At 50.7% G+C, this 13,348-nt stretch overlaps 1 protein-coding gene across 1 annotated transcript in view; it reads right to left on the bottom strand.

Annotated features, from left to right (window-relative positions):
- SIM2 (SIM bHLH transcription factor 2) overlaps positions 1 to 13,348 on the bottom strand; it is a 48,588-nt gene that overhangs the window by 15,865 nt on the left and 19,375 nt on the right. The window contains exons 4-6 of the mRNA XM_033232438.1: positions 11,339 to 11,447; positions 7,516 to 7,601; positions 4,318 to 4,517 (exon numbers count right to left, since the gene is read on the bottom strand). Of these exons, the coding sequence (XP_033088329.1) occupies positions 4,318 to 4,517; positions 7,516 to 7,601; positions 11,339 to 11,447 (395 nt within the window). The remainder of the gene's footprint in view (positions 1 to 4,317; positions 4,518 to 7,515; positions 7,602 to 11,338; positions 11,448 to 13,348) is intronic.

Here is a 13,348-nt window from a genome sequence, read left to right as displayed (position 1 = left end):
CATGGTAACCACTTCTAGCATACAATTCAGTGGTATTTGGTGCACTCACAATGTTGTGTAACAGGCATCACTGCCCCTTTCCAGAGCTTTCCATGACCCCCAAACAGACATTCTGTCCCTATTAAACACCAGTTCCCCACTGCCCCCTGCCCAGCCCCCAGTAGCCTCCATTCTACTTTCTGTCTCTAAGAATTTGTCTCTTGGAGAAAGTTCATGTCCGTGGGATGGCACACCATGTGGCCTTTTGTGTGCGGCTTCTTTCACTCAGCATGATGTTTCCAAGGCTATCCATGCTGCGGCATGTGTCTGAACTTCATTCCTTCTTAGTACTGCATAAGTTTCTGTTTCACGTAGACATCACATTTGGTTCCTTCATCCCTCTGTCTGTGGACATTTGTTTGCACATCTTGGCTACTGCGGGCGTGAGTGTTGAAACCTCTGTTGCATGCTAGACACTGTTGATTGGCACAGATGGTCTCAGGATGCTGCCGTTGGGTGATTCCCACTATTGGGAATTACGGAATAACTGGAGACCTTTAAGGCTCCTATGAGGGGAGGATTGGCTCAGACCCCCCAGAAGACAGGAAAACGACCTAAGATATTGTGACTAAAAGGAAAGCCTTAAGCTCTCTAGAGAAATGGAAGCATTTTCCTGGGGCTTACGTGACACAACCCCTCTGTGTTCTCATCGAGCCCCAGGCATATTAATTTCCCACTTCGGCTCTTTGAAGAAAAGTGGCTCTCAGTACCCAAGACCACATCATCACCCGCATGGGGATCGCTCTGGCCGTAGGTGGAAGCTGCACATGGCAATGATGGTTTCCCAGGCTTTGGGCAATGGGGCCGGGCACCATGTCCTCAAAGGGGGTGGTCCTCAACATCCTGGTGATGGATTTTCAAGAACAGATGAAAGAGAGAGGGATGAAGGGCTTCCAAGGCAGGTGAGGCTATGGTGCAGAGTCAGTCCTGGAGACCGGGTGAGGCTGGGGAAAGAGGGAGAGCCAGGGCTGGGGGCCTCCCTGCTAGGATAGGAGACATTAGCTGTAAATTAAGCTGAGAAACTTGACCTCACTTTCATTCTTTAATCCGCTTCCCTTTCTGTTAAGATCTGCTCAAGCTTTGGGTCGTAAATCTCGGAGAGCCTCATGTTTCCCTGGAATCATTCCCTGTTTGGTGTACTCATTTCCATGGTGTCCTACTAGGGTAGAAAGGAGACAGGGCTTGCAGTGGTGGGGAAGCGGGCCTTGCAGAGCCCAAAGTCATTCAGGGATCAGGGGACTTGTCCAAGGGCCACCTAGAACTTCAAGCCCCATCAGAATCTAACTCTGTGTGGCAGGAAAACTGAGCCATCTGGCTTCCCCCAAAAAGAAAACCAGGCATCTCTACCGTGTGGAGATGAAAGAGGCTTCCCAGACCCTTTGGATGCAAAGTTACAGAACAACGGCCCCAAACGTGTAAATGAATCAGAAACACATATATTAAGTTTCTCATCAAAGTACACACTGGCTTTAAAAATTAAAGGGAAATGGAGGGATTTGGCAGGGTGCCCTCCCAGTTTTTTCCAAGCCTCTAGTGTCTGAAGACCTGTCAGAGGGATCTGCCAAACCCCAAACATCGCTGTGTTCACCCATCCTTAGCAAAAGCATCAGCTCCAGTTTCAAAGAGAAATACCACAAAACCCCGACGAGCCCAATTTCAGGTTACGGCGAGTTCAGTTGTGTCTGGGATTGAGCGGGGTGTGGTGCCAGACAGACCCATGACCACCCTCACTCCTATGACTTGGGGCCGCAAGACCTTGGGCCAAGCCCTCGCCTGGTCCCTGGGGTTTGGACCCAGAAGGGACATCTCCCACCCTGCTTGACCACTCTGCTGTCCTCCCAGGGCTGGGCCAGCCCAAGCCCCAACCCCTTGGTGACAGACCAACCATGATGACTGGGAAGGCCTCTGCGGCACTCTTCTGGCCCCTTTCAGCCCCTCCTATGTGACTGCAGCTCAGAAAAGGCCTCAAGGCTTTGCTAGAAGCTTCCTGATATGACAGGAACAACCAGAGATCTGGGAGAGGCAGAACGTCTCCTTCAAGACCACCAGCCTTCTTTTCTCCTCACTCCAGGGGTGCAGCCCCCACACCCTGAGGCTCGGGAGCCCCCACTGCTGCTACAAAGCCCCATCCAGGCAAAACCTCCTCTACCTTCAGCTGCCTTTCCAGGCAGTGTGGATTGAATGGCTTGGAAAGCCCTCAGGTCTCTCCTCTGGGGACACCATGTCTTTCCTGTTCTCGAGAATTCATCAGTCTCAGGGGTTTCCTAGAAGGACCAGAGGAAAACTAGGAGACGAAACAAGGGAGAAACCAGTTGGATCCTCCCAGATGTCTCCGATAATGACCTTGGGCAGCTGATGTCCTTCCAGCCGCCTCTCAGAAGTGGCTCCCAAGTCAGAAAAGAGGGAGCGGGAACAGAGGGGTCCACTCCAGCTGGGGCAGCTCGGCTGCCTTCTCTCCCTGCAGGGCCTCCCTCTGCATGGCAAGAAAATGGCATTTGTCGCTCTTGGCCATCCCCAGTGGTGCTGGCAGCTTTCCCCAAAGAGCACTGCTTCCTCTCTGCTTGGAGTTTCTGGGAAGATGCTGGTGACCCTGACATGCTCACCCTTGTCATTTCCCTGCCTCTGAGTGGTCCTGAAGGATGTTGACAAGGAGCCAAACCGACTCCTGTCTTTATCTCTTGCCCCTAACCAGGAAGATTTGTTTTTTCTCTATAGAGCATCAATAAATGGTTAAAATGATCAATTTTATATGGTGTGTATTTTACCACAACTTTAAAAAGTGAAAAAGAAAAGAAAGCAGTAAATTCTAGCTTCTGGAGATACAGAAAGCAAAATGTATCTCTCTTTCCCCCGCCAAAGACTCGTCGCACACACACCCCACATGAGGAGTGGGGTCTCTGATGACTTAGTCCTGCCTGCACAGCCGAGGAACCTACCTGCCAAGAGCTAAAGTGGCCTTGCAGCTAAGAGAGGCTTCACTGTTTTAAATGCCTCAGTCTATTATCTAATGTCATCTTTCCTAGCAGTGAGCGAGCAGGCCGTGCTGCTATTTCACATATAAGAACATGGACAAGGCCTGACTAGCGCATGGCCTCAAGACTTGGGAGGGGTTTGATGGTTCCACAGCGTGGACATGTGTCAAAGCATCACATTGTACCCCACAAACACCACAAAGCCCTGAAAACCAAACGCAGTTAGCATTTGTCACTTAAAAATTCAATTCAATTTTAGGCTGTGCGCAGTGGTTCACGCCTGAAATCCCAGCACTTTGGGAGGCTGAGGTGGGTGGATCACAAGGTCAGGAGATCAAGACCATCCTGGCTAACATGGTGAAACCCCGTCTCTACTAAAAATACAAAAAATTAGCCGGGCGTGGTGGTGGGCGCCTGTAGTCCCAGCTACTCGAGAGGCTGAGGCAGGAGAATGGCGTGAACCCGGGAGGCGGAGCCAGCAGTGAGCTGAGATCGCGCCACTGCACTTCAGCCTGGGTGACAGAGTGAGACTCGTCTCAACAACAACAACAACAAAACAACAAATTAATTAAAAGTAAAATTAACTTCAATTTTTAAAAACTTGGACTTTTAACTGCAGACCCAGTTTAAAAACTGGGACTGCAGCTGGCTCTCGGGGAGAGTGAAGGCCACTCCAGCACGGGTCTGGAGAGCAGGTCCTCCCCAAGGCCAGGGGAAATGACGTCATCCAATCCCCTCCTCCCAGCCCAGATGTAGACAGGGCACCCATGAGCGCTGGGCAGGGCATCCCCCAGGGAAGGCAGCCTCTCTGCTCCCAGCCTCAGCCCTGTCTGTGGTGGCTTCACACCAGCCTGAGTGCCAAGGCCCCCTCATGCCGCACTCAGGGTGGAAACCTTCCGTTTGTTCTAAAGTCCTCCTTGGACACAGGAGGCAGAGCTCTGACATCACGGCCTTCAAAAAATCCCAACCTGTGCTCACAGCACATATTTTCATTTCAAATTCTAGTGATTCAAATAAGTAAATACAATAAAACAAGGAATCAGTAAGTAAATAAGTAAATCAATAAGTAAATAAGTAAATCAATAATAAAATAAGTAAATCAATAAGTAAATAAAATAAAACAAGTCCTTGAGTCCTAAGGCTGACATATATTCTTTCAGTTCGTAAATTGGTTTTGCTTAATCCACATTCCTATTATGACTTATTCCTCGTTATGATTTGACCAAGATGGCAGCTTTCAGGGACCCATTTCCACCACCGGTGTCTTCCAAAAAGCCACAGCCACGGTGGCAGGTGCCAAACTCACCTGGAATCCAGGAATATCAGCTTCAGGTCAAGGCTGGCCCTGAACATGAACATGTTACTATACAGCTTGATCTCAGTGATGGCACTGGGCGGCAGCGACTGGCCCACGGCCACCAGCCCCACAATCTGGTAGCAGGAGTCGTACAGGGACATGTCCAGCATATACTGCCTGATCTTCAAGTAGCCACTGCAGTGGATGACCTGGGAGTGGAGAGGGCAGGGTCAGCCACTGGCCGCCCAGGGTTGGGCTGGTGCCCACTCCTCCTGCCTCATTTTCTCAAACGTGCTGAAATTCTCCCAGCCCAGCCTCTCCTCCGCCGTGCAGCCCAATGTGCTGACAGGCACCGGTTCATTGCTTAGGAGAAGTGGAGAGTTGTGCTTCTTAGGAAACCACATAATAGCTGGATGCGGTGGCTCATTCTTGTCATCTCAGCACTTCGGGAGGCCGAGGTCGGGGGATCGCTTGAGTCCAGGAGTTCGAGACCAGCCTTGGTGACATGGCGAAACCCCGTCTCTACAAAAAATACAAAAATTATCCGGGCATGGTGGTGCATGCCTATAGTCTCCAGCTACCTGGGAGGCTGAGGAGGGAGGATCACTTGAGCCCTGGAGGCGGGGGTTGCAGTGAGCCGAGATTGTGCCACTGCACTCCAGCCTGGGTAACAAAACACACACACACACAAGACAACAAAAAATATCATAATAAAATATAAGGATTGTCTTATCCAATTGATTGTACTGTAAGTAACTACAAATTAGGGCTCTGTAATATGTGATGGAGATATACCTACGAGCTCGCTGCCAAGCTGTGAGTAGGTAACACAATAAAGGCATCTGGGGGAAGCCAAACATTTGTTCCACAGTGCTCACATCAGTGACTGTGCTGCTTACCACCTTCCAATGGGATTGAACTTGGCATCTGTATCACTTGACATGCTGTATCACTCCAGTAAATAAACAATTCTGTCAGTAGAATTTTTTTTTTTTTTTTTTAAGACAAGGTCTCACTGTCGCTCAGGCTGGGGTGCAGTGGTACAATCAGGCTCACTGCAGCCTTGACCTCCCAGGCTCAAGTGATCCTCCCACCTTAGCCTCCTGAGTAGCTGGGACCACAGGCATGTGCTACCATGCCTGGCTAATTAAAAAAAATTTTCTGTAGAGACAAGGTCTCATTATGTTGCCCAGACTGGTCTCGAACTCCTGGGCTCAAACAATCCTCCCACCTTAGCCTTCCAAAGTACTGGAATTACAGGCATGAATCACTGTGCCCTGCCCCAGTACAATTTTTTGAAGTCTTCATTTTTAATGTATTTTTATTTCCTTTATTTATAATTCAAGATTTTATCCCCTCATAATAGTAAGCCAGAGTGGCCCTAGAGAAGCCCTTCCAATTGCTAGAGCCAAAAGCCATACAGACGAAAATGCAGTGTTTCAGTGTCAAACAGAAACATCTGTACAGCCTCGAGCCTCACTACTGGAAGAATTTATTCAAGCTGCAGTCTGTGAAATCTTGACAGGATCACTGTCATCACGACAGCAGTGAAGAATCTTAGCCCTAAGTTCTCTGTTCCAAAACCCTTCCTGCAGGATTTCTGAATGCATTCATCGTCTTTAGAGCTGAAACACATCTTAAAATCCTTCTAGTCTGTTCTCCCATTGTATTAATGAGGAAACCAAGAACAAGACAGTGTTGTGTATCACTTAAGATTGGACAGTTAATAAGTGGCAGGAAAAAAGTCAAGACCCAAGTCCCATCCAGGCGTGGTGACTCCTGTCTGTAATCCCGACACTTTGGGAGGCCAAGGCAGGAGGATTGACTGAGGTTAGGGACTCAAGACCAGCCTGGAAATACAGCAAGACCCTATCTCCACAAAAAACTTAAAAAACTAGCTGGGTGTGGTGGTGTGTGCCTGTGGCCCCAGCTACTCAGAAGGCTGAAGTGGGAGGATCATTTAAGCCCAGGAGTTTGAGGCTCCAGTGAGCTGTGATTGCACCACTGCACTCCAGCCGGGGTGACAGAGCAAGACCCTGTCCCTTAACAAAAAGACCCAAGTCCTCTGAAGAATGTCCGTAGGCTCCTGGGGCCCCACCGTGGCCCAAAGAGGCTTAGTATCTGGGACAAGAAGGAAGAAACATATCCCCCAAACTGTAACAGCACAGTGAGATACAGGTCAAAGCAGGAGCTCAGAGTGGGGTCAAAGAGGGGAGTTGGGGCGGGGCCTTCCAGAAAGAGAAGACAAAGGCACAAAAGTGCCCTTTCCTCTCACCCCATCCTCCTCCTTCCTTTTCTAGGGGGAAAATCCTCCTGGAAGAAAGTTTCTAGCAGCCTCCTGCCTCATACTGATGGGTTATGCTGTCTGTCCTCTGAGGGTGGAGAGATGGCAGTGAAGATGCCTGGGAGGAGGATGAGGAGCCCAGAGAGGGGACAAAAGCGTTGGCGGGGGGCACTCAGCACAGACTTCTCCCGACCCACCTTTCCCTGAGGAGCGGCTGACTCTCATGCCCTGAGACGTGACCTACTCCTCCATTCTGGAATTAACCAGAACAAGCAGTGGTGTCTGGCAGAGAAGTGGAGCCAGGGAGGAGCATGGGCTGGGCTCAGAGTCCCAGCTCCGCCACCGAGCCCCTTGTGCCATCCCTCCTGTGGTCCTTGACTACGAAACCTGGCCGGTGCTGCTCATTCCAAAGGGCAGCTGAGATGCTTGAGGGAGTGGCCCAGATGTGGTGCTGCAGATGAAAGCTCTGCCTCGTACCTTGGAAAGGGCTCTAGCATTACTGTGGTGCACACCGCCATAGGTGGCAGGGAACTCGGTGGAGCATCCTGAGAGGAAAAGCAGGGTCCGTGCTCTGGATACCACTCCCGGCTGCACCGTGCCCGGGATGGGCCTCAATAAACTCCAGAGGCGGCAGCTCCAGTGGGACTGGTCCACATGCAAAGCACCAAGGTGTTAATAAAATCTGCCCTAAGCCACGCTGATTCCAGGTCTTATGCGATGAATTCCAGCCAGCCTGGAACATCCTCTTAAAACACCAGCTGTCACATGTGCCTCCAACAGACTGTGCCCCATGTTCCTGGAGAGTTCTACATTAGTGGGGATGATGAGTTTGCGTTCCCATGCCTTCCTTTCTGCAGAAGCTCTTGAAAACACACAGGGAGGACCCACGGCCAGCTCCTCCCCGCACCCATGACTCCCCGTACCTTGTATCCACTGCAGGTCAGGCCCGCGTTCCTTTTCGCCAAGACACACTTCATTCGAAGAAAGAACGACCTCTCTATCTCATACTCTGCAAGCAGGAGCAAGGTGAGGTTGGCAGCTGCCCCTCCGTGCTTCCCCATCCGTCTTCCAACCTCACCAATGTGTTCCCAAGGCCAGACGCGGCTGCCAGAGGCCTTCTCAGTGTGCCCAGACCCTGCTCAGAGATCTTCAGCCTTGGCTGAGATCTGGGTGGGGCAGTGGAGACACCAGCGCAGTCCTGGCGTGGCTTCCTCGGCTCTAAAGGAAGGCAGCCAAACGAGGCCACACCTGAGGCCCCTGATGGGCCCTGCAGAGCTCCACCTGCAGTTGCCCGCTCCTGGGAGCTGTGGGCTCCGGGAAGGCCCGGAAGCCTCTGACTTCCCTCAGGGTAGCAGGACTTAAGTACGTGTGACCCAGGCTCGGCAGATCCATGCTTTCACCCTCATTTCTAGCCCTGGAAGGACTACCCCATCATCTCTGTCTCTCCAGAGCTCTGCCCTTCCTACTCACTTTGCTTTTGCAGGCCTCACACGCAAATCTCTGACCTCGCTATTGTCAATGCAAATGTGTCCCCTAAGGAAACACCCTCTGCCTCAGGAAGGGGCACCAGCGCTCTGAGACACAAATAGAGAAGGACCTCTGAGGGAGGGTGAGGTCACCCCACTCTAAATAAACAGCCCTTTGGTGGAGGTTAATACATGAATTTTTAAAGGGAGGTTACCACTAGGAATGGAAGCAAGGTCTTCTACCCTCCCTGAGGTCACTGCCCTGTGGAAGCTCAGGAATCACCTCAGAGGGCAACCCCCACCTCCCCTAGTTGGACAGGCTGCCATATTTTACCCACAATTCCCCCTGCAGTTGGTGTCTGTGGGCAAAAAGCTTCCCTCTAACATGGCTGCCTGCCCCAGCCATTTCCAGATAAGCACGGGGGGGGCGCAGGTGGAAGCTCTAATATACATCAACCAGTCATTAACTACCAAGTTCTGGGGAGAGCCCATTTCTCACAGGTTTATCATAAAACAGTAGGGATCATTTGAGACACAGAAAGTCGGCAAGGGAACAGCTGGGGAGAAAATGGAGCAGCTGGGGAGAAAACCAAGCACTTGGGGATCTCAACCCCTGCACCCCTCGGCTGGCTGTGGAAATGAGTCAGGTGCAGCCTCAGCACTTTCAGCCCGTATTGCTTCAGACTCGAAGGCCACAGAAGGGGTGAAAGGGTCTCATGATATTCCCAAGACACATTTGCTCTCATTTATAATCCCTCTTTGGGAGGTTGTGACCCAGACAGGGTAAAATGAAACCAGGGGTAGGGGGAGAAAGCACAGTGCCACACAGTTAATATACTGTGCAATTTTCAGGCCAGGCATGGCGGCTCACGCCTGTAAATCCCAGCACTTTGGGAGGCTGAGGTGGGTGGATCACCTGAGCTTCGAGACCAGCCTGGGCAACATGGCAAAACCCTGTTTCTAATAAAAATACAAACAAATTAGCCAGGCCTGGTGGCAGGCACCTGTAATCCCAGCTAGTTGATAGGCTGAGGCAGGAGAAACGCTTGAACCCCGGAGGCGGAGGTTGCCGTGAGCCGAGATCAGGCCACTGCACTCCATGCCTGGGTAACAAGAATGAAACTCCGACTCCAAAAAACAAAACAAAACAAAACAAAAAACCATACTGTGCAATTTTCAAAAACAACAACAGTTCTGTGTTCTGCAATTCTCTGACACCTGTTGTCTTTGTCCAGCTTTAAACAACCCCACAGTGAAAGAATTCGATTCAGGGGCGATGTTCTAGCCTAGCCCTGATTTTGTTAGAAATTCCCTCTTCAGGCCGGGCGCGGTGGCTCACGCCTGTAATCCCAGCACTTTGGGAGGCCGAGATGGGTGGATCACGAGGTCAGGAGATCGAGACCATCCTGGCTAACACGGTGAAACCCCGTCTCTACTAAAAAATACAAAAACTAGCTGGACATGGTGGCGGGCGCCTGTAGTCCCAGCTACTCGGGAGGCTGAGGCAGGAGAATGGCATAAACCCAGGAGGCAGAGCTTGCAGTGAGCTGAGATCTGGCCACTGCACTCCAGCCTGGGCGACAAAGAGAGACTCCGTCTCAAAAAAAAAAAAAAAAAAAAGAAATTCCCTCTTCAGAGCCATGATTCATGTTGACGTATGATGTATGCAGACATATCATATCCAAGAATCAGACCTTCGCTACAACTAGGTGCCCCATCTCATTTCAGAAATGAACGTGCCAGGCTCTCCCCTTGGTAAGGAATAATTAGACTCCAGTAACTATTTCTGGAGCTGGAACTTGGGGGCCACAGAACTTTCTGCAAGGGATTTTACAACTGTGTGTGCTATTTTGTATTCTCTTTTCCCAGCCCGAGAATGACTGCCCCCCCAGAAGACAGCAATAAGAATGCAACTCGTTTTTTTCCTGCAGCCAGCTACTCCATTCTCATCATCCTTAAAGCCTCTTCTTTTGCATTTTGTTCCACTGGGGTATTTTGGCCAAGCTGGGTACTGTAGTCCAAAGCACACACAAGACCCATTTGTCAAGAGGCCTGTTGGCCTCACTGGATGGTTGGAGGGAGTTAAAAGGCCAGGGCCCCTGGAAGAAGTCCTTCTGTATCTTCCTAGCACTCATCGCAATTGAAATTTAAGGAGTCGGGCTGGGCGCGGTGACTCAAGCCTGTAATCCCAGCACTTTGGGAGGCCGAGACGGGCGGATCACGAGGTCAGGAGATCGAGACCATCCTGGCTAACACGGTGAAACCCCGTCTCTACTAAAAAATACAAAAAACTAGCCGGGCGACGTGGCGGGCGCCTGTAGTCCCAGCTACTCGGGAGGCTGAGGCAGGAGAATGGCGTAAACCCAGGAGGCGGAGCTTGCAGTGAGCTGAGATCCGGGCACTGCACTCCAGCCTGGGCGGCAGAGTGAGACTCTGTCTCAAAAAAAAAAAAAAAAAAAGAAATTTAAGGAGTCATTTGTGTAATGACCAGGGCTTCTTAATGATTTGTGCCACAGCACAAAACCTACAGATGCCTACTTGGAGTAACATTTTTAAATACATAAAATAAAATATATAAGATTACCAAAAAAGCAACTCTATTGGAAAATAATTATCAAAATATTTCAACACAGTGATATGGATATAAATATGCTGCTTTATGAATACATAAATAAGAAGATTCAGTAGCAGGTCTCAGAACTCCTGAAATTCTAAAGTGGGCATAAGCGGTATGTTTAAACCTGCAAAACTTTAATATGATATGGAAAATATCTGTGATTTCTGTTGTTGGCAAAACCACAGGTACTAGTGATCCCAAGATGGTTTATCGTCTATAATCAGAAGCAAAGGAAATGCCAAATTTCAACCGGAGGAAACACAAACGTAATTTTCCCCACGAAATGTCATGGACCACCCCCGGCCCCCGAGTTTTAGGCCTGGCATCTTGGTTAAGGAGAAGCTTGGTCTAGCCCCGTGATGCTGTAACCCAACTCTGAACCAACAGCAAATGAGGGGAGCAGGCTTGCAGCACTTTCCTCTTCTGCCTAGTGCTCAACACAGTTTCTGGCCAACAGTAGCAGCGTGATGAATACTGGCTTAAAAGACACAGGTATAAATGCAAATCCCCACATGGTGGGTGCTGTGTGTGTACTGGAGAGACCTGGGCTGGGCAGTCCTAGTCATGTCCAGCCACTTGGCAGACGTGGGAAGCAAAGCCCTGAGTTCCATTTAAGAACATCGCCTTGCTTTTAGTCTGGTTTTTTTCCTCTGGATGGAATACCTTGGAGCAGGTGGTGGTGCAGCGGCTGGTGGGCCGTGAGGACAGCGGTCATCTCGTCGTGGTCAGAAGGATGGATGTATTCATAAATACTGTTGCCCGTGAGCTCCACCTGCCGTGGAAGGGAAGGGTCAGAAATGCCACCACTCCTCTGGGATTGGCGCAGGGGGAGGGGCAAGGTGTGTCACAGGTGCGCACCCTGCCAGGAACAGAACTTTGATCTCTGCTGACAACCCACGCCTTTGCCAAATGCAGAAACAGTTTTCTTTTCTCAACAGAGCTCAGAGCTCTGAACTGTCTCCCACACCGTCTAAAAAGGCCAGGGCACTGAGGCTTAAGCTTGGAGCCAAGAGAACCCTTAGCAGGAAGGACCTGAAAGCAAAGGGTGGAAAAGGTGGGTGCCAGAGGTGGGCGGCGCTGCTGGCCTGGGCAGCATTCTTCATACAGAAGAGGGCTTGAAACGGACCCAGGCCGGGGTCTCTGTCCTTCCCTTGCTGGCGATCTGAGGGGACTGGCCGGCCAGGAGGCCAGCTGTCCTGTCCACACTGCGCTCCCTGTAGGAGTCTTGTCCACTCTGAGGCCGACCAGCCCGCCACGGTGAGGGCTCCACTGCGCCCGAGGAGGATACGAACTCAGACAAAGGCCCTTTCTTTGTCGGCTCTGAGCTGTGCCCTCAGGCGCTGCCAGGCCTCTCTCACATTGCCAGCAATGTTTCTCTGGCCCTCCCAGTCCGCAATGACTGTGCTAATTCTGTGGCTCCCGCCCAGGGGTGTGGCTGGGGCTGTGCGTGACCTGTCGGAGGGCCTGGGCCTACTCCAGAGAGCCTCATTATGTGGGGATTATGTCCTGGGGTTGCTGCCTCAACAGTCCGACGCCACCTATTTCCAGACACAGCCCACAGAGGACAGCATGTCCATGTCACTTTGCAGGAATGGATGGCCCCAGGAAAATACCCATCATAGTTACAATTTTTACACAGAGGTCCCTGGAACCCCAATTCCCGAACTTGAGAACCTTTCGAATGTTCTCCCAAACATAAGTACCAGGAAAGGATATGATACAGAGTCTCAACACCTAGGCCTCCACCCACCTTAAGATGGAGTGGCACAGAATGTTCTAGAAATGACTAGCAGAGCAGCCTTCTGAGCAGTGGTGGGTGGATCCTATTTTTAGAGCTATAATCAATAGTGCTGAGAGTGGCTGACAAGGAAAGTGAGTCGGCGAACCCCAGCATTGTTCACGGGAGGCCCAGGGACAGTGGTAGGACTTCCTCCACCGCCAAGAGGAGCCCCAGTGCCCAGTCTGAGAAGAAACTCAAAGCACTGGGAAACCGTCCTTGGGTGGCAAAGAATCTTGGGTTGGTCTGGAGAATTCCTTCTCGACCCTGCCCTAAGGAGAGAGGGTAACTTAAGATAACAAAAGGAGGCTCGTCGTGTGTCTTGTCCCGAGCCACCCCCTTGTTATTTTTAGGTGTTTCTTGCTGGAGGTGTCTCCGGGAGCCCGTGGCTCTCCATCAGAGGACAGACAACATGATTATCTGCAAAGCGGCCGTCCTGACGGTGCCACCTCACGCAACAGGACAGCCTAGCCAGCTGCTTAGTGGAGAAGTTCTGCTGGGAGCTGCTGTTCCAGATTAGCATCTAGGCCATCAGCTTTCACTTGGGACCAAGGGGTAGTGGAGGGGTGAAGTGATCTATCGCAGTCCTCCGAGCCAGTTCTTCCAATTTGTTAAGATGAGCGAGTTGCCTTCTTATTCAGAATAAATTACACTTCTGGCCTGCTAAGTCATCTTGTCCCTAAAATGGCTCTCACGGTTCTATTTTTTACATTATTCATGGAATGTTTCCTTCCAATATTATGCAAACAGAGCAACAGAGAGAATCCTATTAGAGGAATCCTCCCTACCCTTTACTTAACACCCACTTCCCAAGCCTGGCACTTTCTCAATAGATCTCCCAGATGGACATTTGCCTCCCTGAAAAGTTATTACAGGATTTCATTTAAGAAAAATAA

The sequence above is a fragment of the Trachypithecus francoisi genome, unplaced genomic scaffold (assembly GCF_009764315.1).
Source record: "Trachypithecus francoisi isolate TF-2019V2 unplaced genomic scaffold, Tfra_2.0 Lachesis_group14, whole genome shotgun sequence".
Taxonomy (NCBI): domain Eukaryota; kingdom Metazoa; phylum Chordata; class Mammalia; order Primates; family Cercopithecidae; genus Trachypithecus; species Trachypithecus francoisi.
This window is presented reverse-complemented; position numbering and strand designations above follow the sequence as displayed.